The 26,053-nt window shown below is 59.1% G+C and overlaps 1 protein-coding gene across 1 annotated transcript in view; it reads left to right on the top strand.

Annotated features, from left to right (window-relative positions):
- Positions 1–25,511, top strand: part of SKI (SKI proto-oncogene) — a 64,161-nt gene extending 38,650 nt beyond the window's left edge. Inside the window, exons 2-7 of the mRNA XM_019712057.2 lie at positions 18,697–18,819; positions 18,912–19,027; positions 19,753–20,015; positions 20,117–20,418; positions 21,701–21,931; positions 22,250–25,511. Of these exons, the coding sequence (XP_019567616.2) occupies positions 18,697–18,819; positions 18,912–19,027; positions 19,753–20,015; positions 20,117–20,418; positions 21,701–21,931; positions 22,250–22,438 (1,224 nt within the window). The 3' untranslated portion in view covers positions 22,439–25,511. The remainder of the gene's footprint in view (positions 1–18,696; positions 18,820–18,911; positions 19,028–19,752; positions 20,016–20,116; positions 20,419–21,700; positions 21,932–22,249) is intronic.
- The last annotated feature ends 542 nt before the right edge of the window (positions 25,512–26,053 follow it).

The raw sequence follows: 26,053 nt of genomic DNA, 5'->3' as shown, positions 1-26,053 counted from the left end.
CTTCCTGCCTCGTGGCCCAAAGGGGCTGCTCTAGCTGTCTTCACGCCCATGTACCTGTCGAGGCTGGGTACCTGCGCGGCTCCCAGGACAGGGTGGAGTCTTGTGGACGCACCTAATTGCAGGGAGGCTGCAGTCGAGTCCTGAGGTGAGCAGTAGGCCTGGCCCAGCCCGGCCGTGCGTGTCCTTGCTGGGAGGTGGTACAGTCCAGCCGTTGAGACAGGTCCTGGGGCCAGAAGAGCGGCCTTCATAGGGGCCAGGCATGCAACCCGAAGGCTCCTAAATGGGTTTGAAGAGAAGCCCCAGTGGAGACGCGCCTGCACCGTCAGCACCTCCTCCAGCCTGTGCTTTGTGCTTCCTGCTCTGAGGAAGGTCCTGGGGTCTGTGCCCCCGAGGGGCTCACGGCTGAGCTGCTGCAGCGTGGGGTTGTTGGGCAGCGAGTGCCAGACAAGCTAGGTTTCCCATGCTGTGCAGAAGTCCAGGCTGTCTGTCGACTGCTGCTGTGGTTCTTTGGGTTTTGATAGGTGCACAGCTCGGTCCCATGCAGACACGGATGTCAGTGGGATGGCCCTCTGTTCCTTTCCCTCTTCTGTACCTGCTGACAGGGCCTGGATGGCACCCTGCTGAGCCCCAGGGTGTGCGTGGAGGTGAGCCCTGGCCTTGGGATGGGATGGGGACCATTTGTCTAGGCCAGTCTGAGCCGGGCTTCCTATTATACAGTTGGACCTGTCGCTGCCTGTTGGTGAGGAGAGATCGTCCCGGCCTTCCCAGGGAGCAGGTACCCATAGGAGGGACAGCGCTGCTGGACCCCCAAGAGCTGCCTGGGAATGCTGTGTTCCTTGCACCCTGGAGTGAGGTCCCTATTGGAGCCATCGCCCCGACCCCCCCGAAGCTCAGGCCAGAGTCCCACACCTGCCCCAGGGGCAGAGGGCCAGAACCCCGGGAAAACACTAGTGCCCCTAAGACACCCAGGACCTCCTGACAGCCCCAGATGGACAGTCCAGGGATCCTCCCAGGCTTTGCCACACCCTCAGGAGGGACGCAGCCCAGGAGGGACATGGCCCCTGGGGGACATCGCAACACATGCTGGGGCCCACCCGCGGCGACTTCTGACCAACTGTGTTCAGAACCAGGTGGGAATCCTGGCTTTTCTTGACTCAGATTTGGCCTTTCAGACGGGTGTTCTACCTCCCATGGGAGCCGTGGCGCCTGTGTCCTGCAGCTCCAGGCTGCCCGGCCAGCCTCCCTGACCTCACGTCCCACCTCCCACAGCAGAAGTTTGAGTGGCTGTGGGCCTGGAGTCCTGGAGGCCCGGGCTACACCCCACCTCCATGGTGTCACGCCTGCATGGGGGTAGGGGAGCTTAGTGGTCAATGACTGGACAGTTGCCTGGACTTCTGCCCCCCCTGGCACCTCTGTGTCCTGGAGAAGCCTCCACCAGGCTGGGCCGTCCACCCACAACCAGGCACGCTTTCAAAGCTGTCGTCCCGTAAGTGCAGCCTTAGAGGGCACCCACCCCTGCCTGCCTGGACGCATGCCCAGTGGTCTCTTCCTGCTGCACCTTTGCGGGGTGCTGTGGCCTGGCAGACACCCCAAAGGGAGAAAAACCACAGGGAAAGCCCCTATCACCCTGTTGGCCTTTTCTGGGCACTGTGTGTCCTCCCTTCCCCCCACTTCTAAGTTCTCTGCGCTGAGGGGGATGGCGGCTCCAGCCCCCTCCCTATTCTTGCTGCCTCTTCTCTGGGCTTGCCAAGAATGCCGGGAAATTAGGGGGAGGGGACACAGGAAATGCCTCCATCCCTCTAAGGACAGCTCCAGCTGCAAGTGGAGGGAGCTGGGGGAGGGGCGCGGCCTGCGGAAAGTTGTCCCCCCGCCAAGGCCAGCGCGCACATCCAGCCCTGCAGACACAGGGCTCTTTCTCCCCAACTTGGGCCCATTGTGAATGTCCTTGGAGAGGAGAAGCTGAGGGCCTGTACACCAGTGGTCTCCTTGGCACGGGCAGGTCTCTGAGCGGCGAGGTGTCTTTCCTGCAGCCTTAAAGCGGGGTCTTTTAAAGCTCAGGGTGAGTGGGGTCCCGGCCCCTGAGCCACTTAGGAAGCAGGTGTGCAGTGGTGGCCTGAACCTGCTTCCACCCCGGTGCGCCCCCACAAGGGCCGGCCTCAGCCCCTTCTCCGGAGGCCCCCTCGTGTCACCCCCAGTGAGGGAGGGCGTCAGCACCCTGGCCTTCGTTGCAGGGTTGTTTTCAGGGGACTGCATCCCTCGAGCAGTCCAGGGTTGTGCTTGGGTCTCTTCGCCCTTCCAGTGCAGTGGCCTTTCTTCTCCCGGAAGTGTCCTGGGGAGGCCGTGTTACGTGACACTTCACATATGCACCTTCTAGAGAGGAAAACCCACTCTAGAAAACACAGGACACAGGCTACAGTATAGATATTTAAACAATATTTTAAAAATATTTTAAAAATAAAACAGGAGACTCCTGTCGTCCTAATAAGGTCATTTGAACTCCAGTCTTAGAGTTAAGGGTCAGAGCCGTGGTGGGATAAAGTGGACACAGGAGTGGGGCATGGCTGTCCCTGCTGTGACCGAGCCTCAGCAGAGCAGGCCCAGCCCCACTGCCAGGGCCTGGCCATGTCACTGTGGTGGAAGGCGGGGCTTTCCAAAACCATGGAAACGCTTGTGTTCCCTGGGCCCACTGGCTCTAACACAGCTGTCTACCCTTTGTCCCAGGGCCTGGGGAGGGGCTGCTGGTCACCCTCCCCCTCTGCTGAGGAGAAGGTGCAGGAGAGCGCCCATTCTTGTTCCCCAAGTGGGCTGCTGCTTTGCCAGGATGTCCCCTGGGAGACCCGTCCTGTGCCCGTCCGGTGGTCCTGGTTTCCTGCAGTGAGGGAAGGGGGCGGCAGGGTGTGAAAACAAGGGGACGTGCTGGGCTGCTGTTGGCACTGGCACTGGGGTCAGGTCCTGTGCCGGTTCCCTGGTGCAGGGATGTCACGACACTCGCCGGCAGCCTTGGTGAGAAGCTGGATGCCCTGAGCTCCAGCCGCCTCCGTCCGCCAGGCCTGAGTCGGGCGGGCCTCTTGCCAGCGTCAGGGCCTGCAGCCTGTCTTTGGTTGCTCGCTCGCCTGTAAGGGAGCGTTCGGGGTCTCGGGCCAGCTGACCCATTCTTCAGCCGTGAAGAATTCTGTAGTTTGGAGGTGTCACAGTTCCTATTGGAGGGGAGGACACGTTTGGTTTGTGATCCCGTAACACAGCGTGGTCTCTGCTGCCGGCTGCTCCATTTCTCAGACGACAAGTCAGGTGTGGTCTGAGGTGTCTGGGTCCCCCCCCCAACTCCCGCGCCCCCCTGGCTCAGGCCCCATGGCACACACAGCCCTGGCTCTCCTCACGGTCCCTGAGGGCCAGCTTCCCCCGAGCCTGAGGTGGCTCACAGCCACCTCCCCAGCCTGCAGGTCAGGGCCTGGTAGGGGCCCTTGTCCACCACCCACCGGGCAGTGACAGCCTCAGGCTGGAGCGGCTAGCTTCCCGTGGAGACCACTGTCCCGTCCGTTAGTGCGTGAAAGCACCTGACGTTTTGTGGAGTGTTCTGTCAGTTCACTGGGGGCTGTCCCGCCACCACTCAGGGGCCCTGCCTGCCTGTGTGCCGGTCAGAACGGGGCTCCAGCCCCGAGTCTCCACGTTCAGAACACAGCCCTCTGTTTGCAGACACTTGAGCCGTCTGCCAGCCCCAGCACTGGGGACGCACCAGTGGTGGCTGGTCCCTTGTCAGCCTCGAGCTCTGAGCTGCCCTGCAGCTGGGCAGCGCCACCCGTCCACTCAGGCTTGCTCAGTGTTGTGTCGGTTTCTATGGAGAGAAAACATCGAGGGCGTCTGTGAAGAAGCCTGGGAGGAGGCCGAGGCGCCAGGAAGCAAAACAGACCCAGCCGCGTGGGCGGGGCTGGCCGCTGGTTTCCACTTCCTGGCTGGGAAGCAGACGAGAGTGTCCTGTGGCTGGGGCTGGCTGTAAGGCCAGGACCAGACCTTCGGCAAGAGTGGGACCTGACCCTGGGGGGACCTGCGCAGAGGGACCTTTAGGAACCCCTGTCCTGCTGGTGGGAGTGTGCAGCTGGGCAGAGGCGGCTGCGGCGGGTCGGGCTGGCTGTGCCGTGGGAATGACCGTGCATCTTTCTTCCTTTCTGCACACGCCTCCCCTGACCCCACCCCCACGCCCCCATCCCCCCTCAGCCTCCTTGCTCTGTGCTGGGTCCTGCTTTCTCTCAGGGCCTCTGCAGGCATGGGTGTGGTGGCCACTGCAAAGGGGAGGGGCTGAGGTCACCTCCCCCTGCTCATCACACTACGCTGCCTCTTGGCTGCCAGTTCCTGAGAGGCCCTCCAGGGGAACCCACCCCATGTGGCTCTTCCTTGGCCGAGAGCAGGACCTTCTGGAGGTTCCCCAGGTGCACTGCTGCACAGGGCTCCTTCACCCTGAGCTCTCCCAGCGGTGGGAGTGGGCAGGGCTTTCGGCCGCCCTCATCTGAGGGTGACTTTCCTTGCAGTGGCTGGTGTGGAGAGGGGAGTTTAGGGATAACACTTCTGCTTTTCTATACAAATCATCTTAAAAGTAGACCTTCCTGACGACAGAGAAGAAACTATTTTATTTTGTCATTTGAATGAGGCGCACGGAAAACATTTTTGCTTTCACTGAAACAACGTTATTCATGCTCGGACCTCCTGGAATAGTCTTGATTGAGTTTTGGTGGTAGACATTGTGTTGTGCTCTGGTCCGGCGGTCCGTGGAGCCGTCTTTGTGGAAACAAGCTGACCGCGGCACAGGCTCTGCCTGGTGTCTGATGGGTTTGCCTGCCCTGCTTCTGCCGGCTGAGCGTGCGTGGGAAGGAGTCAGCACGTGGGCTTGACTTCCTTTGGAAGATTTTGTTTTTTAACAGAATAGAAAATGATTTCCACATTCCCATGCCCAGTGTGAGCAGAGGCTCAGCTGCGAGGCTGCCAGGAAGGTGGCCACCCGGTGACACGCACAGGTGCTGTGGGCTCCGTGTGGCTGTCACCCCAGTGTGGCCTCTGGGAAGCCCTTTGCCGTGGGTTCTTCCGTGGACGAGTTGCGTCTGGCCTGGCCCCTCAGGCCCTCGCCGGGGCCTCCTGCAGGACCCGTGTGGCTAGTGTGCATCCAGGGGTGTCAGCAGGAGTCGCGGGCCCTTGTCCAGGAAGCAGGAAGCAAGTACAAAAGCTCTCTCTCCCACTGTCTGTCAATTGTCTTGGTGGGTTTTATTGCCATTTCATGTCGTGCCAAGTACAGATAGATTGAAAACTTAAACGTCTGCCGTAAGCGTCACTGCTCATCTCCAGTGTGCAGTGCCAGTGTCCCACGCACGTGTGAGAGCGTGTGGCGTGTTCCGGCACAAAACACAGGTCCCTGAAATGGCACCGTCTGTTTTGTGCCGGAACGTGCGCCTGTGTCTCGTCCTGACCAGAACAGGAGCCCATGCGGCTCGCTGGTTCACGTGTGGGTCCCACGACCTGCACTCAGGACCAGGACGGGCTACAGGGTCGCCTCGTCCAGCTCTCCTTCCTCCCGCGTTTCGGTCTCTGGCATGGGTCCAGCGGCAGGGAGCCCTGGCCGAGTGCGGGCTGCGGGGTGCCGGCCCGCTGTCTGATGGGAACCCTGGCCTCTTGGGGCTGGGAGCACCTGCCCGTCCATCACGATCCCAGCTCTCTGTCCTCCACATGCCTCGTCCTCCTGGCTCCGTGCACGCTCCACTGTCCCTTGCGACTTCTTGTAAAATGCCATTTTATCCGAGATGAAATTGCCAAAATCCCAAGATGGCGACAGCACAGCCTTGAGCCCCGTGTGCAGGTTGCACGCCCACGAAGCCAGCCCTGGATTAGACAAGAAAGAGCAGAGGCCCAGCTCATGCTCCGGTTCCCACCCTCCTCCTGACTCTGGAGAGCTCCTGGCTCCTTGCACGGCCTGGGGCTGTGCAGATATAGGCTTCTGTCCACTGCCGGTGGACGCCTCTTGGGGATATTTTTAATTAGATTTTTTAAATGGGAGAGCATTGGCCCCGGCATCTGGAGAGAAACGAGACCTCCTGGCTTGGGCATCGTCACGGGGCCTCTGCAGGAGGGAGCTCCCCCGTGGGACGGGTGTAGGCTGCAGGCGTCACCCTCATGGGAGTGGGGGGCTGGCTGGCTGTTGTTTGGAGCAGGTACTTCATCCCTCTTGCTGCCTTTTTCCAAGCCCCCGCTTTGTGGTTTTGCTGGATGGGGTGCCACTGAAGTCCCCATTTCTTGTGTGTCCCGGGGTGCTCAGAGTGGGGTCCAGAGAGCCTTGTGGTTCCTTCACTTACCCCGGGAACCTTGCCGCCACCATCTGGGCCTTGCGGCAGCTCTTCTTGGACTCATGTCTCTGCCAGAGGGTGTGCTTGTCCATCTCAACTTTGGCTGTCGTTGGCCCACTGAGGTCGTGGCAGTGGGGACTCTGGGGACGGGAGCAGGACCAGGGGTGCAGTTTAGGACCTAATTCCAGGCTTGGTGCTGCTCTGTCTTTTGACCCCCCAGAACCTGACGTCAGCGCGTGTGCATGCCGACAGCTAACTGGGCCGTGGGGCCCGGGGGTGGCTTCCCTGCTGGGAAGGGACCCCAGCTGCCAGGCTCCAACCCCCCGCAGCCCGTGTCAGTTACCATTGAGCTGTTATGCGTGACTCACCGTGGGGCGGGGCGGAGCCTTTGTGCTGGGAAGAGGGCTGAGCGCGGAGGCTTTCTGTGAGAAGACACTGCAGGCTCAGGCTTGCAGCTCCAAGCCCAGCTGCTGCTCCCGCAGGAATGGGTGGCGGGTGAGATGGCGCCTGGGGAGGAGTGTGGCCAGGACACAGCCTGTGTCGGGTCAGGCACCCTGGGGTGGAAGCCGAGCAGCCGGAAGCTGTGACTGCACTGCACTCAGGTGTGTCACCTGGGCCCCTCTGCCTGGCCGCTTCCGGCCAGTCTGCCAGCCTGCCTGCGGCTCCTTCTCTGCGATGGAACACCTGTGCCTCCACTCAGCAGGGCCTGGGGAGGTCGCCAGAAAGCAGGATCCCTGGGTCCACTTGTGGCCCCGCTTGAATCTTCTTTGGGTGCATCTGGAGTTCACAGTACCTTGGCCTCTGGCCCTCGGTCAGCCCCTGGGCCGAGGTCCTGTAATGTTGTGACCAGACAGTGGGGGAAGGGGGGTGGGACGTCTGTCTCTTCCACTGAGGACCTGTCTTGGGGCCGCCCGTAAGCCCACATCACCAGCCTGGCTGGATTTGGGGCCAAAAGAAGTTTCTGTCCACACTGTGAAAGACCTTGTCAGGTCCCCAGGGCTGGGGCAGAGCTGACAGCTCCCCAAAAGTTACCGTGCGGGGAGGGCACCCAAGTCCTTACCAGGCCTCCCCGTTTCACACTGTCTTCCCACACCGACTTCCAGAGCACCCTCTCTGAGGGCCTTTCACCTCTGATGGACTCCAGACAACTGTGTGTTGTTATGCGTGTGCACATGCGTGTACACAGGTCGGCGGGCCCACACATGCTCTGTCCCTGTCCCTGTCCGAGTGGCAGGTGTTGCTGTGAGTCAGGGATGCTCAGGCGATGGGAGTGGGTGGGAAGTGCCCCGTGGGTTTAAAGAGAGCAGGGAAGGGTGTCCCCCTCCCCAAGGCAAGCGTGCAGCTCCTTGGACCAGGTGAGGGCAGAACCTAGGGCGCAGGGCCTTCGGAGGGAGGGTCACCGGGGCCTGCAGGGTGCAGCCGCCGTCCACATGGGAGGCTCGGACACCAGGGAGGTGCCGAGAGTGGCATCGGAGGAGCCCACACACCTCCTGGCAGCAGGTGTGGGTGTGACACATGCCAGGACCCAGGCCAGACATGGGAGGAGCAGGCTGGGCACGTCAGCAGTGGGACACAGGTGACCCCTGCATGTTTCTGCTGCTACCAGCGTTAGGAAGAAAATGCTCCAGCTGCATGCAGCCGGGTGGCCCAGCCAGAGGCACTGGTGTCACTGGAAAGTCCTTCATCAGAGGACCTAGCCTCTAGCCTTCCCTGTGTGCCCAGCGGTTGTGGCCTGGGCCCAGCGCCCTTTATCTGGACACCAGATTCCCCCTTCTGGGCCAGGTCTGTCCACACCCACCGTGTTTTGGTAGGTTCTTTGTGTCAAAGGCTTGTGGGGCAGGAGGGCAAGCCATCCTTCCTGGGGGGCCTTTGCAGGGTGGGGCCGGTGTGGGGCACGGCTGTGTCAGGTGGGTCAGCAGAGCCCTGGCCACGCCCCCTGCAGTCCTGTAAAAACGTTCTCTTTTCATTAAGGCTGACTCTTAGCCTGCCCGCCTTCCAAGAACTGCAACCACAGCCTCTGGTGCTGTGTCCGCATTTTTCTCTTTCTGCAGCTTTTCCTCTCATTCTGGGTGGAGAGCTTTGTCTCTGGTGAGGGCCTCTCCCGCCCGCCTGTTAAGCGCTGGGGAGAGACCCTCTTGCTCACCAACCCCCCAAAAGCGATAACCGTGTTGGAGGATTAAAATAAGCCTAAGAAACAAATACTGTGGATGTTCGAAACAGCTTTATTGTTCTTGGGGATCTGGGTTTATTTGTGTTTTAAAAATCCTTTTAACAGTTACTTTCGAGTTACTGAAAGGAAAAGGAAGGTTCCATCCCCCCTCCCTAGCCATCTGGTTCCCTGATTCTAAAAGTGAGGCTTCAGGGGTGTGGGAGGCCCTGGTGTCAGGAGGGACGGTGGCGATGAGGGGCGCCGTCTTGGTGGAAACGGTTCCCAGCCTCGCTTCCGCAGGTGAGCCCTTCCGTCTCGAGGCCGCAGGGCCCCAGGGCCACGTGTGTACCCCACCTGCCCCAGGCATCTGCAGAAGGGACTGCATGGCGGCCCACCACCCACTTTCTCTGGTTTCTTTGTGGCTGGGGGGTGGTCTCGGCCCCTGTGGCCTTCTGGGAGCTCCATGGTGCAAGGGTGCAGGGTGCCTGGGGAGGGAAAATGCCACGTGGTGTGAGCATCAGGGGAAGTTTCCTTAGAAAAAGACTTAGCTGATTGTCATCAGTGGAAGGAAAGAGATGCCCTGCTTAAGTTTAAAAAATCAAAGTGACTTTAAAATTGCTGTTTCCACTTCACTTGAGAGATTGGGGTTGTCTTGTAAACTTATTCTGCTTCTTCTGTACAATAATCAGAAAATAGGTTCATTTGAGTTAAGCGTTATATTACACGTGAATTATTGTGTGAAAAATAGTAATGGTACTTTAAAAAGTAGCTTTGCAGTTTCTGAACTGTAAGGTCTTCAGGAACTGCCATAACGCAGAATGGGGGCTGCTGTACAGGTGGGGGCCTGTGCACAGGGGTGGATGGAGTTCACCCGTAGAGGACAGCTGACGGGTTCGGCAGGACCTTGTCACAGAGCATCCAGTGTCCCGCTGAGGAGAGTGCCTCAGGCCACACATGGGTGGGCTCCCCCCAGGGAACAAGCACCATGCCTGCTGTGCTGGGGGCACTGGGCGGAGCACTAGGCCTTGGGCAGGGGCCACGGGGCTGCTGCCCCTCCCAGCAGCCAGAGTCCCAGCAGAGTCGGGTGGTTCTGGATGGGTGACACGTCCCCATCTTGTCCGTGCCCAGGGCTGTCTGCAGAAGGTCCTTTCCAGACACGTGGGTGCTCCATGTCGGCCGGGGCGGCCGCGATTGGCCGTGTGTTTTGGGCAGTTGCTGTTCCAGACTCTCTTCTGGGGACGCCAAAGGGCTGTCCCATGCGCGTCACTTCTGTAGGAATTGAGCGGATGAGGCACTGAAGCTGAGGCTCCTCGGCCGCGGCGCCACTGTGCACGCTCGCAGCGTGAGCCCCAAGGTCGGGCTGCACCCAGCTCATCCTCCTGAAGGAGGGCCAGTGGGGAGGCGCCTCACGTCCGCAGCCTGAGGGCCCGCCTCCCCAACTCCGGAAGGTTCTCTGGCCTCCAGTGCTCTTCTGGAGTGGCAGCCGTCTCACGTTTTCATCTCGTTTTCCTATGCTGTGCGTCTGGGTAATTTCTTTGAGAACTGTTTCTGTTCTGGAAAGTTCCGATCTGCCTTTTTTGATGACTAGTCTTCATCACTTTTCTTTCGTTTTCACTCATTTTGAGCCAGGTCTCAATCAGTGTCCCCATTGCTGCTCTGTTGGAGAAGGCCCATGGCTGCTCCCCTCTCCCTGTGTGGCTGTCTCGTGGTGCTGCCCCGAGAGGGACCCTCTCTCACTTCTGCTCCCACTTCCCAGCCTCCTGGGTGAGGCAGGGACTCGGTGGTGTCCCTGTCCCGGCACCGGTGGGCCTCCCTGGGCCAGCACAGCTGACACGTGACAAGGTTTTAAATCTCTTTCATCTGGGCCCCAGGGACTTGGACATTTCCTCCTGAGCTTATCCCTGCGTCTGGGCAATGCCCTGTCATTGCCTCCAACATTTGGAGTGTGTTGTGGAGGAGGTTCCAGGCCTCTCCACACGTGGGGCTGAGCGGCGGGCATGCGGCGTGCTTCCCCCACCCCTCTTAGCCATTGTGCGAGTTACACCCGAGATAAAGGAATTGTGGGGGTCCGGTGCTGTCCAGCTGGACATTTCCATGAAAAGTTTTCATGTTTTCATTTGTGCTCTCGGCTATTTTTCTGGTGACGGCTGAATGACAGGAAAATGACAGGCGTGCCAGGGAGAGGACCCTGTGACCGTCCCTGTGCTCTCCCACAGCCCGGCCTGGAGCTCTGCGGGACTGTGAGCTTGTCCACGCACACACCTGCAGCCCTGGCCCACCTGTCCTTGCGCTGGGGGATGAAACCCCCTGGCTCCCGCCCCGGGGACTGGGAAGCTCAGTGGGTTGATGTGATAAAGTCCCAAGTGTGTGTCGTTATTCTTCACCCACAATCTGGGTGACATGAGTCCCTAGTGCAACTTTTGTTCTAAATCTGCAGCTACTCTGACTGGAAATGTCACTTCATAGTTGAATTGCATGGTAAAATCTGCCCACTGAAAAGAAGTGTTTTTCACTTTCGCGTGAGTTAGGAAATAGATGTGTTGTGTTAAGATTCCTAGATGTGGTTTTCATACGACGTCTGTAACTTTTTAAAAAACGCTCCATTATACTCGGACATGATTTTGCTGATTTATAAGAACGTCTCATCACCTGCTGTACTGAGGCCTCGGTCTGGGGGGTGCAGGCTGCTTCTCACTGGCGTGGGGTCCCTGAGGTTGGGGGCCGGAGGCTGCCTTGTCTCCTGAGTGATTCGTAAGGTGGTGATGGAACCACAGGCGACACCAGAGTCGCCTTTGCAGAGCACACTGCCCCTGGGGGCTGAGAGAAGCCGTGTGGCCAAGTCCTTGCAAAGGAGACCTGGGTCGTTGGGCAGAGGGTCAGGGAGCAGTGGGGAGGGGCAGGGCATGGATGCCGACCTGACAGCTCGAGAGTGGGAGGGGTCTCAGGTCTAGTGGAGGGTCTCGGGCACGTCCTCCTGGCCAGTTGCTTTGTGTGGTGGCAGTCGCCAGCAGCACCATCTGCTCCACCTGTGACTTGGCGCCAGGTTTGAGAGCCAGCTAGGATGGAGCTCAGGGACCACGTGGCTACCCTGGGCCCTCTCCCTGCTGGGCGCTCAGCAGGCGCCGGCCCCGCCATCTTGCCCAGGGCCTGGCACGGAGCAGCCTCCAGGAGCCCATGTCCCCCCCCACCCCCATTGTTACCCCAGGCCAGCTGCTCATCCCCTCCCTGAGAGCCGCCTGCACTCCTGGTGGCTGGTCCCCGGCTCAGTGGGAGCACGCAGGGGTCTGCACCAGGCCAGGCCCTGCCCTCCATGGCGTCCTTGTGGCCACAGCATAGAGCCGGATGGTGGGCATTTCCAGGACCGGCCCATGGGATACCCTGGTTACAAGGACTGGGACGTCCTGCCTTTGTAGTGGGGCGTTCTTTTCCTGATGGTTTTGTGAAATCTGACCTTTGGGGTGAAGCCACGTGGTGCTTTGGTGCTCGTGTGTGAACCTGTGTGTGGTGGGGGAGCCCGCTCGCGACCGGTGACATGCCTGGTGCCAGCCCCAGGCTGGTTTCGTGCAGGCGTCTCCTTCCCGGGGCAGCTCCCAGAGTTCCTCCGGCTTCTTGTGCGGCCTATGTTGGGCAGACAGTGAGGCGGGGGAAACCAGTGACCTCAGCAGTTTGGTTTCCAACTAACAATTCATTTCACTTTTTTAAAAGAGTGTTTTTTTTTATAACAGCTTTATTGAGATATAATTTACATACCATGAAATTCACCCTTTCCTAGAATACAGTTCAGTGGTTTTTAGTCTATGCAACCACCATCCCTATCTAATTATAGAGCATTTCCATCACTCCAAAAAGAAACCCTGTACGTGCGCAGTAGCTCTCACTCCCTGCTCCCCAGCATTCAGCAACCAGGAGCCCACTTCCTGTCTGTGGATGTGCCTGTTCTGGACGGTTCACGCAAATGGAGTCACGTGCTGTGTGGCCTTTTGTGTCTGGCTTCTCACTGACATCGTTTTTGGGGTTCCTCCATGTTGCAGCGCCTTGGTCCTGATTCAGGCTGAGTCCCACTGCAGTGTGGGACAGGCCACACTATTTACCCGTTACCCACTGATGGTCACTGGGTGGCTTTCACATTGTGTCTGCTGTGAACCCTCGTGTGCATGTGTTTGCGTGGACCTGTGTTTTCAGCAATCGTGAGATCGTGCCGAGGAGCAGAGTTGCTGGCTCACGTGGTGACTGTCTCTGCGTCCCACAGCGGCCACGGCTCGTTCCCTCCCACCAGCAGCATGAGGGGCCTAATGCTCCACATCATCACCAGCACCTCGTATGTTTATTTCTTAAAACATGACAGTCACCCTCCCCTAGTGAGTGTGACAAGGCACCTCTTGGTTTCTTCTACTCAACTTTTTGAGATAATTGTCAACTCACATGGAGTTGTGAGAAACAGCTAGATTCCTCCAGTGAAGCAGCTTGCAGATTCAGAGCACAGGTGTTTGAGCCCCTTTTCAGTTCTTTTGGGTCTTTGCTGAGGAGCGGAATTGCTGGGTGACGTGGTCATTCCATGTCACTTTTTGAGGCGCCATCAGTACCTCCGCAGTGGCCACACTTTTCCATTCCCGCCGAGGCGCATGAGGCTCTCAGTTCCCGTCCTCGCCACCACGCACTGTTCTCCGTGTTCTTGGTCGTGTCCCCCTCGTGTGGGAGGGCAGGTGTCTCACTGCCAAACATCTCTTCACATGCTTGGTGGCTGGGTGGGTGTCTTGTTTGGAGAATGTTTGAGTCCTTTGCCCCTTTTTTAGTTGTTTTGTGTGTATGTGTGTTGATGAGTGGCAGTTCTTTATGTATCCTGGATACAGATCCCTCATTTGCAAGCATTTTCTCCTGTTCTGCAGGTTGTCTTTTCATTTTCTTGATTGTGTCCTTTGAAGCACAGAAGGTTTTGGTTTCGATGAATCCGTGCTCTTCTGTGTTCTCTTTTGTTCCTTGTGCTTCAGTCTGTTTGGGGGACTGGAGGGGCTTGGGCCTTGGCTCTCGTAGCTCCTTCAGCAAAACCGTAACACGCATTAGCAGCCTCGGCTCTAGACATTCTATTCTGTAGATTCCTCTGCGATGGTAAAGGAAGCCGCTGAACATAGAGAAGCCGCACAAAAGCAGCCCTTGCTGTGAGAGACGTGAAGGGGCCCCCCTTCGTGGGAATGCTGATTCGGGTGGCGAGGACCCCTCTGCTCTCTGTGGCATGGACTGCCCCACTCAGGGAGTGTGAGAAGGGCGTGTGAGGACCAGAGATGAGGTTTGGGTCCTGTCTGTAAGGAACCACTGCTCAGCCCTGAAGGAAACACGGTGATAGCGGTGCACGTCAGTAGGGTTCCTGGGCCTGGCAGCAGAATCGCATGCTGCTCTGCCCTCGGGAATGTAGGCACAGGTGGGCTTTCGGCGACCACTCCTTCCGCTGGAAGGACTTAGGGGTCGGGGTGAGCTTGTTACTTCACCGCCAGCCCCCAGGGTCGTGTCCTGTCCAGGAGGAGGTTGGCATTGCGTGATCTCACCCCCACGCCTCTGCCTCCTGTGCAGGACACGTGGGTACTGTTCCCCGTGTCAACCTTGGCACTTCCCAGATTCATTCTACAAATCAGAACAGCCTGGGCTGCCCCACCCTGCGCCTAGCACAGCCTGCCCATGCCTTTGATGGGAAGTCTGTCTCCACTGTTTGACTTTGTGTGCCCACAGACATGGTGCAGACGCTGTGTGGGTGAGCAGCTGCTCAGAGTCAGATCTGAGGCTGGCGGTTCTCCACAGCGTGCTCCTCCTGTTGGCTGCGACCTTGTAGGAGATGGTGCGGGAGAGTTGATGGAGGGGTGCAGGAAGTGATGGAGGAGGTGCTGGAGGGGTGTATGAAGTGACGGAGGGGTACAGGAGAGCTGATGGAGGAGGTGCTGGAGGGGTGCAGGAAGTGATGGAGGGGGTGCAGGAAGTGATGGAGGAGGTGCTGGAGGGGGTGCAGGAAGTGATGGAGGAGGTGATAGGGTAGGGTGCAGGAGAGCTGATGGAGGTGTGCAGGGCAGGTGTGTTACACAGCATAGCACATACATGTTGGGGACCCTGCTGGCCCAGGAAGGTGTGTGCTCACATCTCTGAAGTCCGGACATGGTTTCTCGGGTTGATGTCATGGAGCTCATGCCTGCTCCATGGTGGTCAGGTGTCCAGAAATGAAGCTGCTTCTGTGGAAGGCTGATGATGATCTTGGCATCAAACAGCTTTCCCAGAGGGGCCGGTGGACACAGACTGTGCTGCTCACAGCGTGGCTCCCAGGCTAGTGCTGTCCTCTAACAAGCGAGGACTGGAACTTCACAGGAAGGTGCTTTTCCCCCATTTGCTCCATTACTTGGGTGGAGGACTTTTGCCAACGTCACTCCAGGTGCTTCCCTAGGGCCTCCTGCAGTGTGCATCACCCCTGACACCTGGGCAGGCGTGGCCGTGGCGGGACAGTGGTTGGCATGCGGCCTCTGCCGGGTGCTGGATCTGGTGTTTTCCACGCTGCATTTTGGCCTCTTGCTGTGTGTTAGCCACCAGGGTGAAGAACCTTTTGGAGGCCAGCAGCAGCGCCTCAGGTGAGGTATACACCTCAGAAATGGATTCCTACGATGGCCACCCACTGGGTGGGTCCTTTGTTGGCTGATGAACGAAAATCAAGAAGTGGTCACCCACGCTGTGGAGGGTGTGTTCTGGGGACCCTCTGGCGCCTGGGCCTTTGTGAGGGCTCCCATGCCCCTGGGTCCTGGTTACTTGTGCTAACCCAGCCCTCGCTCCCATGGGCTCTGCCTCAGGCCCAGCTGCCCAGGCAGCGCTGCTTCTCTGTCTGGGACCCAGTGGCTTCCCCCACCATCACCGCTGGGACATGTCGATGGCCTCTCGGGTTCTCTGGGGACCCCGGCCTGGCCCTGTCTCCTTCTAGCACCGACACCTTCTCTCTGAGGCCTGTTGGCCAGTCTCTTGGTCAAAAGGAAGTAGCTGAGCCGTGGTTGGTAGGAATTACCTGTTCTTGCAGACGTTCACCCCACGTGGTGCAGTGTCTTCAACCGTAAGTGTCACGGGAACTTTTCTGGGGCCCATGTCGTCATCCTGGTTCTGCTAAACCAGGCCTGGGTGCTGCAGGACGCAAGGCCATTTGACTCTCAGTGGATATGGGCTGTGTCCGGTGGCGGCTTGTTTTGATTTGGGGGGAATGATCCCTCTGCAAAGGCTGACTCAAACCCCACCTGTGTTGGAAATTTCGAGGCAGGGACCATTGGCACCACATTGGTAGTTAGAGGAAAAGAGTTTTGGTCCGGGGCCCATTGTTTGGCTTTTAATTAATAATGAGGCATTAATGAGGTTTCCAGGTGTCCCAGAACCAGCAGGATGCCTGATCCTGCCTGGGGGCCGTCTGGGTTCTGCCAGCCCTCCCCTCCTGCCTGGCATCTCTGAACGGACCTGTGAGGGAGTGGGCCCACCAAGGCCTCACGTGGTTGAGCTGGCCACTGAAGGCCCAGTCCTGAACCGAACCATGGGGTCGTGGGGCCGCTCAGGTGGCCATGGGCCGGCCCGCTGTGCTCCTCATGGAGCCATGTGTGGCTCTGTGTGCTCTTGGGTCTGGGTCAGTGGATGGGAATTCTGCTCTGTGTCCCACGTGGTCTGCCCAGCAGCTCCCACTGGGGCACCCCTCCCCACCCCCGTCTCAGCCCTCCTCCCGCCCTTGACCCTGTGCCTGTAGCTTTGGGCCGGCACCGGTGTGAGCACTGGCTGCCCCCGAGACCTGGCCACCCTCCTGACCTGTGTCCCCCCGCAGCCTCTCCCCAGGCTTCGTCAGCTGGACAGTGGGTGTTACTTCCTCTTGAAGGGGTTCCCCAGACAGTGGCTCTGGCCCCTCGTCAGCCATGTCAGGTCCTCAGGGGCTGTTTGACCCTCCCCCAGGTCTGGTTCCCCTGGGGGAGGCAGGTGCTGCTGCCCAGCCCCTCCTGGCCCTGGCCTGGCCTGGTGCCTGCCCTTCGGCAGGGAGTTCAGGGACCCAAGTGTAACCTCCTTTGTGGGGATGCAGTCTGCCAGGACCACCTGCTTTGGGCACAGGGACACTTGCATAGCGGTGGCTGCAGTGGGGCCACTAGGCTTCCACTTGGGCGCGTGCTCCTGGGCCAGCACCTCCCTCCTGGTCTCCGAGCCACAGTGGCCAGTGTGGGCGGGCCAGAGAGCCTCTGAGTGACGGCTGAGTTTAGCCCCTCAGAGCAGCGCTTAGGGCAGCACATGTCCCCGTCTGCTGGAGCAGGGGGGCCTCTGGTCCTTTCTCCAGAACTAACAGGACGGGTTTGAGTGCTGTGTCCACGTGTTGCCGCTGAACAGGTCCCTGAGGGTGTGTCCCGCCCCGCCCCCTGCCATGTGGGTAGGGCTTGGGCCCATGGGCCCCCTGCAAGGGGGGAGGTGGTCCGCCCTGCAGCCCAAATCATGTGACGCCCTCTACAAGTCTCCCTGAGGTTTTTTGGAACCAGCAGCAGCTGGCGACGAGCCTGTGGCTTTTCTCTCATGAGAACCCAGGTTGTTTCCTCCTGTATCCTATCTGCTTAGACAGGAAGCCCCACCCTTGCCGCATATCCGACCCCCACCCAGTCTGCGCTTTGGCAGGAGGGTCCAGACAGTGCAGGCAGAGGTTGGGCCGCCAGCCGTTACCGGACTCGTCTCCGCTAGCAAACAACATGGAGTGGCTCTGTCTTTCCCAAACGATGGTCTTCACAGCTCTCTGTGGGTTCATCTCTGAAACATCCTCGAGGAGCTGGGCGCACACCTGGCTCATTTGTGGGGCTGCAGGCCATCAGGGCAGCCGCTTCTGTGTGGGGACAAAGGCCAGTGTGGCCTGCTGGTCTCGTGTGTCCAGGATCGTGGTCTTCCCTGGGACCTGAGGGCTGCATGCTTTCTGGGGTGAGGTTTGCTGGCCCCCTGCCCCTGCCCATTTGTCCCGAGAGGAGCTACAAGACCCCCAGCTATCCCGGTGTGGGAGGTTGCGGGGTACAGGCCCTGTGCATACATATACACACACACACGTGCTGGCTCTTTCCATGGCCTGGATGGGACCTTCCCGTGGAGCCCTCAGTCCACAGGCCCCCCTGCCCAGGGTTCAGTCTGTCCCATGTCTCTTGTTTCATAGTGACAACCCTGGCAAACAGGGTGCCTTAACTGACCACTTGCCCCCCTGTACCCCCACCCCCAAGGAAGCACATGCCCCCTCAGGACAAGTTCTGTGAGATGGTATTTTCTCCAGGGTCCCTGGAAGTGGGAAGGCTACCCCTATCCTCTCCTCCCGAGGTCAGCCCTGGGGGGTGACCGAGCATGGTCCCGGTGGCCCTGCACCCTAAATGTGTGGCTGTGCCTTGGCCAGCTGCCCTGGATGTCCCTGGGGCCTCTTGGACATAGCCAGGCCCCTTGTAGTTTCTGCTCAGATCCCAGCCTGGGGGACGGGGCACCATCTATCTTCCAGTGACCGCGCCATTTCCAGGAAGAGACCATGTGTCCCTGGGAAGCGCACCGTCGGTTCGGGCAGTTCGCTCTCATTCATACTCGCCCAGGAGCCCACTCAGACCCCAGCGTCACAGTGAGACTGAAGACATGTGAAGGACTTCTCATAAAGCCCAGCTCACCCATTGGAAAGGGGGTCCTTTATTTTGAAACTCTTTCCTTGGGGTGGGGTCAGCCCAGACGTCCACGCCACACCCACCGTGCAGCTGCCTCAGGCTCAGCAGCAGTTTTCAAAACTAGTTCTATTTGGTGAAATCCAGAACTCTGAGGGATGCTGGGTGACATCCCTGGAAAGCTCTGGGCTGCCCCTTCCCAGACTGGGTGCCCGGCTCAGGGAGGTAGGGGCCCTTCTGAACTGACTCTCAAAGGGTCCTCGGCTCCTGCCAGCTGATTCGTCACCAATTAGTGCATATTCAGGGCCGTGGTGAGAGCCAGTCCCCTAAAGTCCCCCCTGAGAACCCACTCGCGTCCTTGGCGCCCTCTCAGGACCTCTGCAGTTGTGGGGTAATGGTGGGTACTGGCCCCACTCCCTGAGCAGCAGCGATGCCCGGCTGATCCCGCATGTGGGTCAGGGTGCACACGTCACGACATGTGTTGTGTTGTGCATGGTTGAGTCTGCTGGCTGGGAGACCCTACCCAGGGCATGGATGCTGCCAGAGGTGCCAATGGGAACTTTTGTATCACTTGCAGGTCTCCTCCGAGCCCCCAGTCTCCATAAGAAAAACCGATGATGCTCCCTCCCAGCACCCTGCGTCTTCTGAGAAGGACAAACAGTCCGGCTGGCTGCGGACCCTGGCCCCCTCCTCCAGCAAGGTTCTGCGGCGGCAGGGTGACCAGGGCATGTGGGGGCGGGGCCAGGGCCGGCGGGGGCGGGGCCTCTGACACTGGCACCTGTCTCCTGACAGAGCCTGGGCTGTGTTCACCCTCGCCAACGCCTCTCAGCCTTCCGACCCTGGTCCCCTGCGGTTTCTACGAGTGACAAAGAACTCTCCTCGCACCTGCCAGCCCTGATTCGAGACAGGTGAGTGCCTGCTACGCTTGGGGTCCAGTGGGGCGGAGTTGGACTCTTCTGCCTCGGTGTCAGTGGTTATCAGCTCCTTTACTAAGCTGACCGGAAAGGTTTTCAAACCAGTGGTTTGGGAGCGTCTGGGAATCTGAGTACTGGTGCCACCGGTCATCCTGCTCACAGCAAACTGCCGGGGCTCTGCCACATGACCCAAGTGCCGGATGCTGCGTGCCTGTGAGGCAGGCAGTGAGGCATCCGCGTGTGTTCCCGCCTGCGTGCATGGCAGCGTTTCATGACTCTCAGGCCTGCGCCTAACGCCTGTTACAGATGCTCCCGCAACCCTCCTGCCACCTGAGTCACCATGGGCTGCGTGGCAGTGGGACCTGCCTCACGTCTGAATTATCATGGGCGTCTGTGTGCATACTGTGTGTATGATCTGTAAGCCACATGCCCAGGCCCCAACTGCTAGGTCAAGGCCGCTGCGAGTTTTGGTCTTTCTGGTGGGCATCAGGGTGAGCACATCTAGAACTTTCTGTGGCATCAGGAATTGGCTGTGCCTTCTCGGTTGGGTATGGCCCATCGTGGACATGGTGGCCAGCATCAGTGTTCCAGCTTCCTAGGGTCCCTGACTAGTGTCTCCTTCACACATTCCATGGGTGACTGTCCCAGCTGAGTGCAGGTGGGGGGGCCGTGGGGGTGGAGCAGACGCCTGCAGCCCCAGTGTGCCTGCGCCCCTGCAGCTTTTACTCCTACAAGAGCTTCGAGACGGGTGTGGCCCCCAATGTGGCCCTGGCCCCGCCGGCCCAGCAGAAGGTCGTGAGCAGCCCACCATGTGCCACCGTTGTCACCCGGGGCCCTGAGCCCCTCGCCACCTGCATCCAGCCCAGGAAGCGGAAGCTGACGGTGGACCCGCCCGGGGCCTCAGAGACGCCGGTGCCGGCAGCTGCCCCAGAGGACGACAAGGAGTCGGAGGCCGAGGTGGAAGTGGAGAGCAGGGAGGAATGTGCGTGTCCTGCGGTCCTGCCGCCTGTCCCGGGCCAGCCCTTCTGGGAGCCGAGCTGCTGCGTGAGCGCCTGCTAACCTGCGCCCTGTTTGTTTCCGCAGTCACCTCCTCCCTGTCCTCGCTCTCCTCGCCGTCCTTTACCTCATCCAGCTCTGCCAAGGACCTGAGCTCCCCAGGTGTGCACGCCCCGCCCGCCCCGCCTGCCGCCCCCGACGCTGCCGCCCCCACCGAGGCCCCGAGCGGAGGGCTGGAGGCCGAGCTGGAGCACCTGCGGCAGGCTCTGGAGGGCGGCCTGGACACCAAGGAGGCCAAAGAGAAGTTCCTGCACGAGGTGGTGAAGATGCGCGTGAAGCAGGAGGAGAAGCTGAGCGCCGCCCTCCAGGCCAAGCGCAGCCTGCACCAGGTGAGCGCCACCTGCCTGCCGGAGCTGGCCCTGCCTGTGCTGCGGGGGGAGGGGCCCGAGATGCCCGCTCCTCTCCTCTCCGCTCCGCTCCTCCATGTGTGGTCTGCAGGAAGTGCTTTGCGGCTGCTTCCTAAAGCTTTGTGCTCTGGAGGGCGGTGCCCTCAGGCCTCCCAGCAGCGAGTGCGCCGGCTCGGTGCAGGGTGTCCGTCCGCGAGCCTGGCTTGGGAAGGAGGGGGCTCGGGACACACGTGCACACCCTTGCACACACCACCGCTCTTCCCTGCACACCGGATTCTAGATGATTCCACAGATGTGACTGCTTTCTTTTAAAGAGGGAGCTGGTGGTTTGAAGCTGTCTGGGCCCCACCTCCACCTCATTCTCACCCCAAGCAGGACAGACAGTGGGGCCACCAGCAGATCCTTGAGCTGCAGCCAGTCTCCGGACACCACCTTTCCACACTTTCTTTTCTGTCAAGTGGGGAAGGCTGAGTTCCCAGGCCTCCGGGAGGGTGGGGCCTTCACACAGGGCTTTGTGGCCTGCCTGGCCTCATAGGCCCCAGTGTCAACTGGATTCACACCTCTGCTGGCGTCTAGCAGCTTACGGGGGAACAGCTTCACACGTGGGCTGCTAGCACAACACAACCCTGCCGCCCTCCCCTAAGTGTATTTCAGGCATTAGGCACTGGCTCAGGACGTCCCCTCCCCCTGGTTCTGGTTGGAGGTGTGACTTCCCACATGCATATTCATAAGCATGTTTGCAGGGGCTGAGTCACTGATAAGGAGCTGGAGAAGGGTGTGGGAGGGGGTTGTCTCCATCTGGCTACGTGGGGGACCCAGGGTCCTTGGCGAGATGCCTGAGGCCACCAGAAGCCAAGTGAACCCTTGGCTGAGAGGAAGTCCTAAGGGGTTAGGCACAGAGGGGGGGGTTTTAGGGGCAGAGGCCTGGGAGGCCACCCTGCAGCCTCCGACCCCATCAGACACCAGGCACACAAGTAGGTGGTGGCGAGGGCACCGGAGCCCGTGGGAGTGGGAGCAGAAGAAGCCCTAGGACGTGGGACCTTGTGGGGTCGCGTCAGAGTGCCGGGAGGGTAGGAGGCGTGTGAAGGCAGAGGGGAGTCCTGGTGTGGGGCGCCTCCCAAGGTTGTGAGTACCACAGGGGGCCCAGAGCGGCGGGACGGCGGGGTGGAGGGGGTGGGGGGGCGCGTGTGCCAGCTACCTGTCATCTGGTCGGCTGCGGCCGGGGAGGTGGGGGCAAGGTGGTGACCCGAGTCTGGTGTCCCAGGAGTTGGAGTTTCTGCGCGTGGCCAAGAAGGAGAAGCTGCGGGAAGCCACAGAGGCAAAGCGCAACCTGCGGAAGGAGATTGAGCGCCTGCGCGCGGAGAACGAGAAGAAGATGAAAGAGGCCAACGAGGCCCGGCTGCGCCTGAAGCGGGAGCTGGAGCAGGCGCGGCAGGTCCGGGTGTGCGACAAGGGCTGCGAGGCCGGCCGTCTGCGCGCCAAGTACTCGGCCCAGGTACGCAGGGCCCAGTGAGGGCGAGCCGGGGCAGAGCTGTGTGGCTGGGTCCGGGAGCGGTCAGTGAGCACGGCCTCTGATGGCCCAGGGTCCTGGCCTGGGCAGTGGGCACTCGAGGCTAATGCCCTTGGGGTTTGGGGAACGCCCACCTCTAGGACGCAGCATGTTGGGCTGCTGGCACCAGTGCGTCCAGACTCTCTCCCAGGCTTTGGTCACTGGGCACTCTCCCCAGCAGCCTGCGTCCTGGCAGGCAGGGTTGGGCCAGGTGGCACGTGGGAGTGGGGGGCGGGGCACTGCTGACACACGGTGTCCTTCCAGATCGAGGACCTGCAGGTGAAGCTGCAGCACGCAGAGGCCGACCGCGAGCAGCTGCGGGCAGACCTGCTGCGTGAGCGCGAGGCCCGCGAACATCTGGAGAAGGTGGTGAAGGAGCTGCAGGAGCAGCTGTGGCCGCGGCCCCGCCCGGAGGCTGCGGGCAGCGAGAGCGCGGCTGAGCTGGAGCCCTAGCCGGACCCACTGCCTGTTGCCCCGGTGCGGACACTGAGGGGAGAGGGTAGCGGCGCCACGCCAGCCGCCAGCTGGAGGCTCTGCGTGTGTCGTGGGGCCTGCCCTCTTTCCAGTCCATATAGCACAACGTCTTACTGTGCCTACAACCAAGCGAGTGTTTGGAACCACATACTTTTGGAATCCACTGCAAAATTTTCTACTGGCCAAGTTCACGTGCGCAAGCGGGGTCCGCAGCTGCAGCCAGAATTAAGGCCAGCTCGGTGGCTGTGTCTGGCCTCTGCTTGCTGGAACATTCTAACATTACACTTTTGTTATAAGCTATTTAAAACCAATAAGGAGACTTGATATTCGGAAAAAGTCAACACGTTTTTTAATGACTAACTTTTAAAAGCCCCACCAACACGTGACGCCATCCGAGGACCCAATAAGGGAGCTGGGGTGGCAGCTGCCTGGTCCCGCGAAGCCATCACAGCTCATCTGCGCCCACGGCTGCATGAGGACAGGAAAGGTTTTTCTCCAGAGTCTATTTTTTCAGCGACATGGACCCAGGTCTCCTGTGCTGCCGCCGGGAAGAGCGAAGAAAGCGCCGTGCGCGCGGTGAGCCTGAACACTGCCGCCTTACGCCCGCCCGCCACGCCATCCTGTTGCCATCAGCAGGTGTGTTCAGAAACACTGCGCCTGCGCCGAGGGCCACCATCCGCCATCTGTCGGGGAGGTGACAGAAGATGGTCCCTGCCGCTTAACCACCCACAGCGACCCCTTAGCTGAGCAAACACCGCTCTTTCATCTTGGGACTGAGGCTGCAGCATTGGAACAAAACAGCATTATTTCACTTTTTCTTTTTGTTTGTTTGTTCATTTAAACGTATATTTAGAACTGCACTTTGTCAAAATTTTTCCCTTCTCTTTTTATTCCCCAGTTAACTGAGGTTTTTACTCTTCAAATATTGCAAACCGATCTCTAGAGCAGGTCACATCCTCAGTGCTCGAGCGTTTGGAAACCCCTCTGGTGCTTGGTTGAACAAGGGAAAACGAAAATGCAAAAACTGAACTTCGGGGGGTGGTTCTGTGCCTTCCAGCATCTTGTACAGCGAATCCTGACTCGTCTGTCTACCCCCAAATACCCGTCTTCAGTAGCGATTGAATCTGCCACTATCAGAAAAAGTGACTTGCATTTATTCCAAATAATCTCGTTTACTCGCGACTGTTTATGCAAATTGTATAAGGTTTCTTATGCCCAAGCTTGAACATGATTTCCCGGTAGACAAGAGGCACTACCCACCCTGAAGCGGCGGTATTTATTTACATAATATCCTACGGGAATTCGCCTGAGACCGTTCTAACACCGCGCAGCCGCACGCACACGGAGGCGGAGCCGGCCGGTGCAGGCGCAGACGGTCGCCGGAGACGTGGGTGCGACATCCTCTGCAGGGTTTTGCCTTGGTTTACTGGGGGGGCCAGGGGCTGCTGGACCCCCTTCTAAAGTGCAATGCAAAAGGGACATCATGTATATGCAGCGTTTGTTTGGGTTTTGTGTTTTTTTGCTTTTGTTTTTCTTTTGCAGTTATTAAATCTGTATGCATGGATGGAGTTTTTAACCTGCCATACGTATATCCACCGATGGGCATTATTACCGTGTCGTGTAAGGGTCGGTTGTGTTATGCAACACTCAGAATGCTGTGCTCAGCCTTGTTTTTCCAGAGTTGTGTTTTTTTCAGTCATTTCTTTAAGGGAAACTAAATGGTTTAGTTGGAGCAAAGCTTTAAGTGTGTCGGTGTGCTTCTGTGTGGCTGTGCTCTGCCAAGTCTGAAAGTCAAAGTGAGACCAGAGGCCCTGGGACCTGTCCCCGAGGCCCCCGGGCTACCCCGGTTGCTTCTGAGTTTCCAGGCTCCAGAGGGAGATAAACTTTTCTAAGGTGTGTGTGAGGGCACCGTCTCTCCTTGCCCTTGCACTGTCCTCTCCCGTCACCTGCATGTCTCTGCCATCAATCAGGTCCATGCCTCCACTAGCTGGCTTTGTCCCCAAATGTCGGGAAGAGCTGGATATGCAGTGGCAGCTTGTCCCCTAGAGCTTAGAAGACGAGGCCCTGGAAAGACCTTGTCCCACTCAGGCCCGCCCTTCCTGAGGCCCTCGGAGCCAGTGGGGTGGGAATCAGACGAGGTGTGCTCCCTTCACCAGCAGCTGGGCCTCTCTGGGCAGCTCCCCAGGTGAGAGGGGCGGGGGACCCCTGGCCACTTCCATCCTCGGGGTGCAGCTCCACTCTGCAGGCCCAGGCCGGCCCCAAGCCCGAAACCTGCGTCCTGTGGGTGCAGCTGCAGCTCAGATGGTTCCAGAAGGGAGGAAAGGGATCCATCCTGCAGGCTGTCGCCTCCCTGTGTGTGACACCCACTACCGAAATGATTGTGTATTCAGTTTAATTACTCATTATTTCTATGCTGAAAGAAGACTTAACGAAGGGAAAAAAAAACAACAGCAATAACACATCTCGGGAGCAGCTAACTCATACACAGAATACTCTGCTTTTCGTGTGGAACTCGACGGTGTGCAAGCGTCGCCCTGTAAATACTCCCTTACACTCTGTGTCACACGTGTGTGTGGTGGCTCCTTCTTCAGAAATCCTTTCTCACCTGGCAGTTGTCTTGTTTTCTGGGTTGTTTGTAACTGAGGAAGAACACGCCGCCCGCCCGCCTCTGCGTGGGCCTCCCGCCCCTCCCGCCGCCCCACCAGGCTGGAGGCTGGGGCCACAGCTTGTGCTTGCTCAGAGCCAGGAGTCACAAACGACATTTTTTTTCAGTTAAGGAAAAAAACACAGCTCTACCTTGTACCCGCCAGGAGCGTCTGCATCGCGGCCCGTTCTCTCCTTCGCTGCTGCTAATGACAATATGATGACTTACTCTACTATCGGAGAACTATTTTTATGTAATTAATGTATGCTCTCCTGTTTATAAATGCCTGATTTAAAAAGAAAAAGAGAAAAAGCTTGGCATATTTATCTACTTCGCTCTGTACCCGTTAGTCCTGTGGCACCCCACCCCCACACAGGTGACATTGTACAATAAAGGACTTTGAGAGTACCCACGGCCGCCATACTTGGGCCACCCCCGCAGCCCCCTTCTCTCCCAGGCTCCTTCCCCTCCCCCAGGCGCCATCCGGGCCTCAGCCCAGGGGAGGGGAAGGGGGCGTCTTTCTGCCAGTCAGACCAGGAGAACCTTCAGTCTCCACTGACCCCAAGTGGATGAAGGACATGGCTGGGGTGCCCTCTGTACTCCTAGGTCACGCTGAGCTGTGGCCTCTTGTACTACCGTGTTTCCCCAAAAATAAGAACTAGCCGGAAAATAAGCCCTAGCCTGATTTTTCAGGCTGCTCGTAATATAGAATAAGCCCTAATGCATCTTTTGGAGCAAAAATTATTATAAGACCCGGTCTTATTTGGGGGGAAACACGGTACAAACTTACAGCATTAAAGGGCTCTGGGCACCCCCAATCCAGGGCAGACAATGGGTCACCTGGCATCAGAACCCCCTTCCCAAAGCCATTCTGAAGGGCCAGGGAGAGAAAGTCGGTGTGGGACAAACCCCCTCCCTGGGTATTCCTAGGTCGGAGAACACAGATGACC

Source organism: Rhinolophus sinicus, linkage group LG06 (genome assembly GCF_036562045.2).
Source record: "Rhinolophus sinicus isolate RSC01 linkage group LG06, ASM3656204v1, whole genome shotgun sequence".
NCBI classification, from domain to species: Eukaryota; Metazoa; Chordata; class Mammalia; order Chiroptera; family Rhinolophidae; genus Rhinolophus; species Rhinolophus sinicus.
This window is presented reverse-complemented; position numbering and strand designations above follow the sequence as displayed.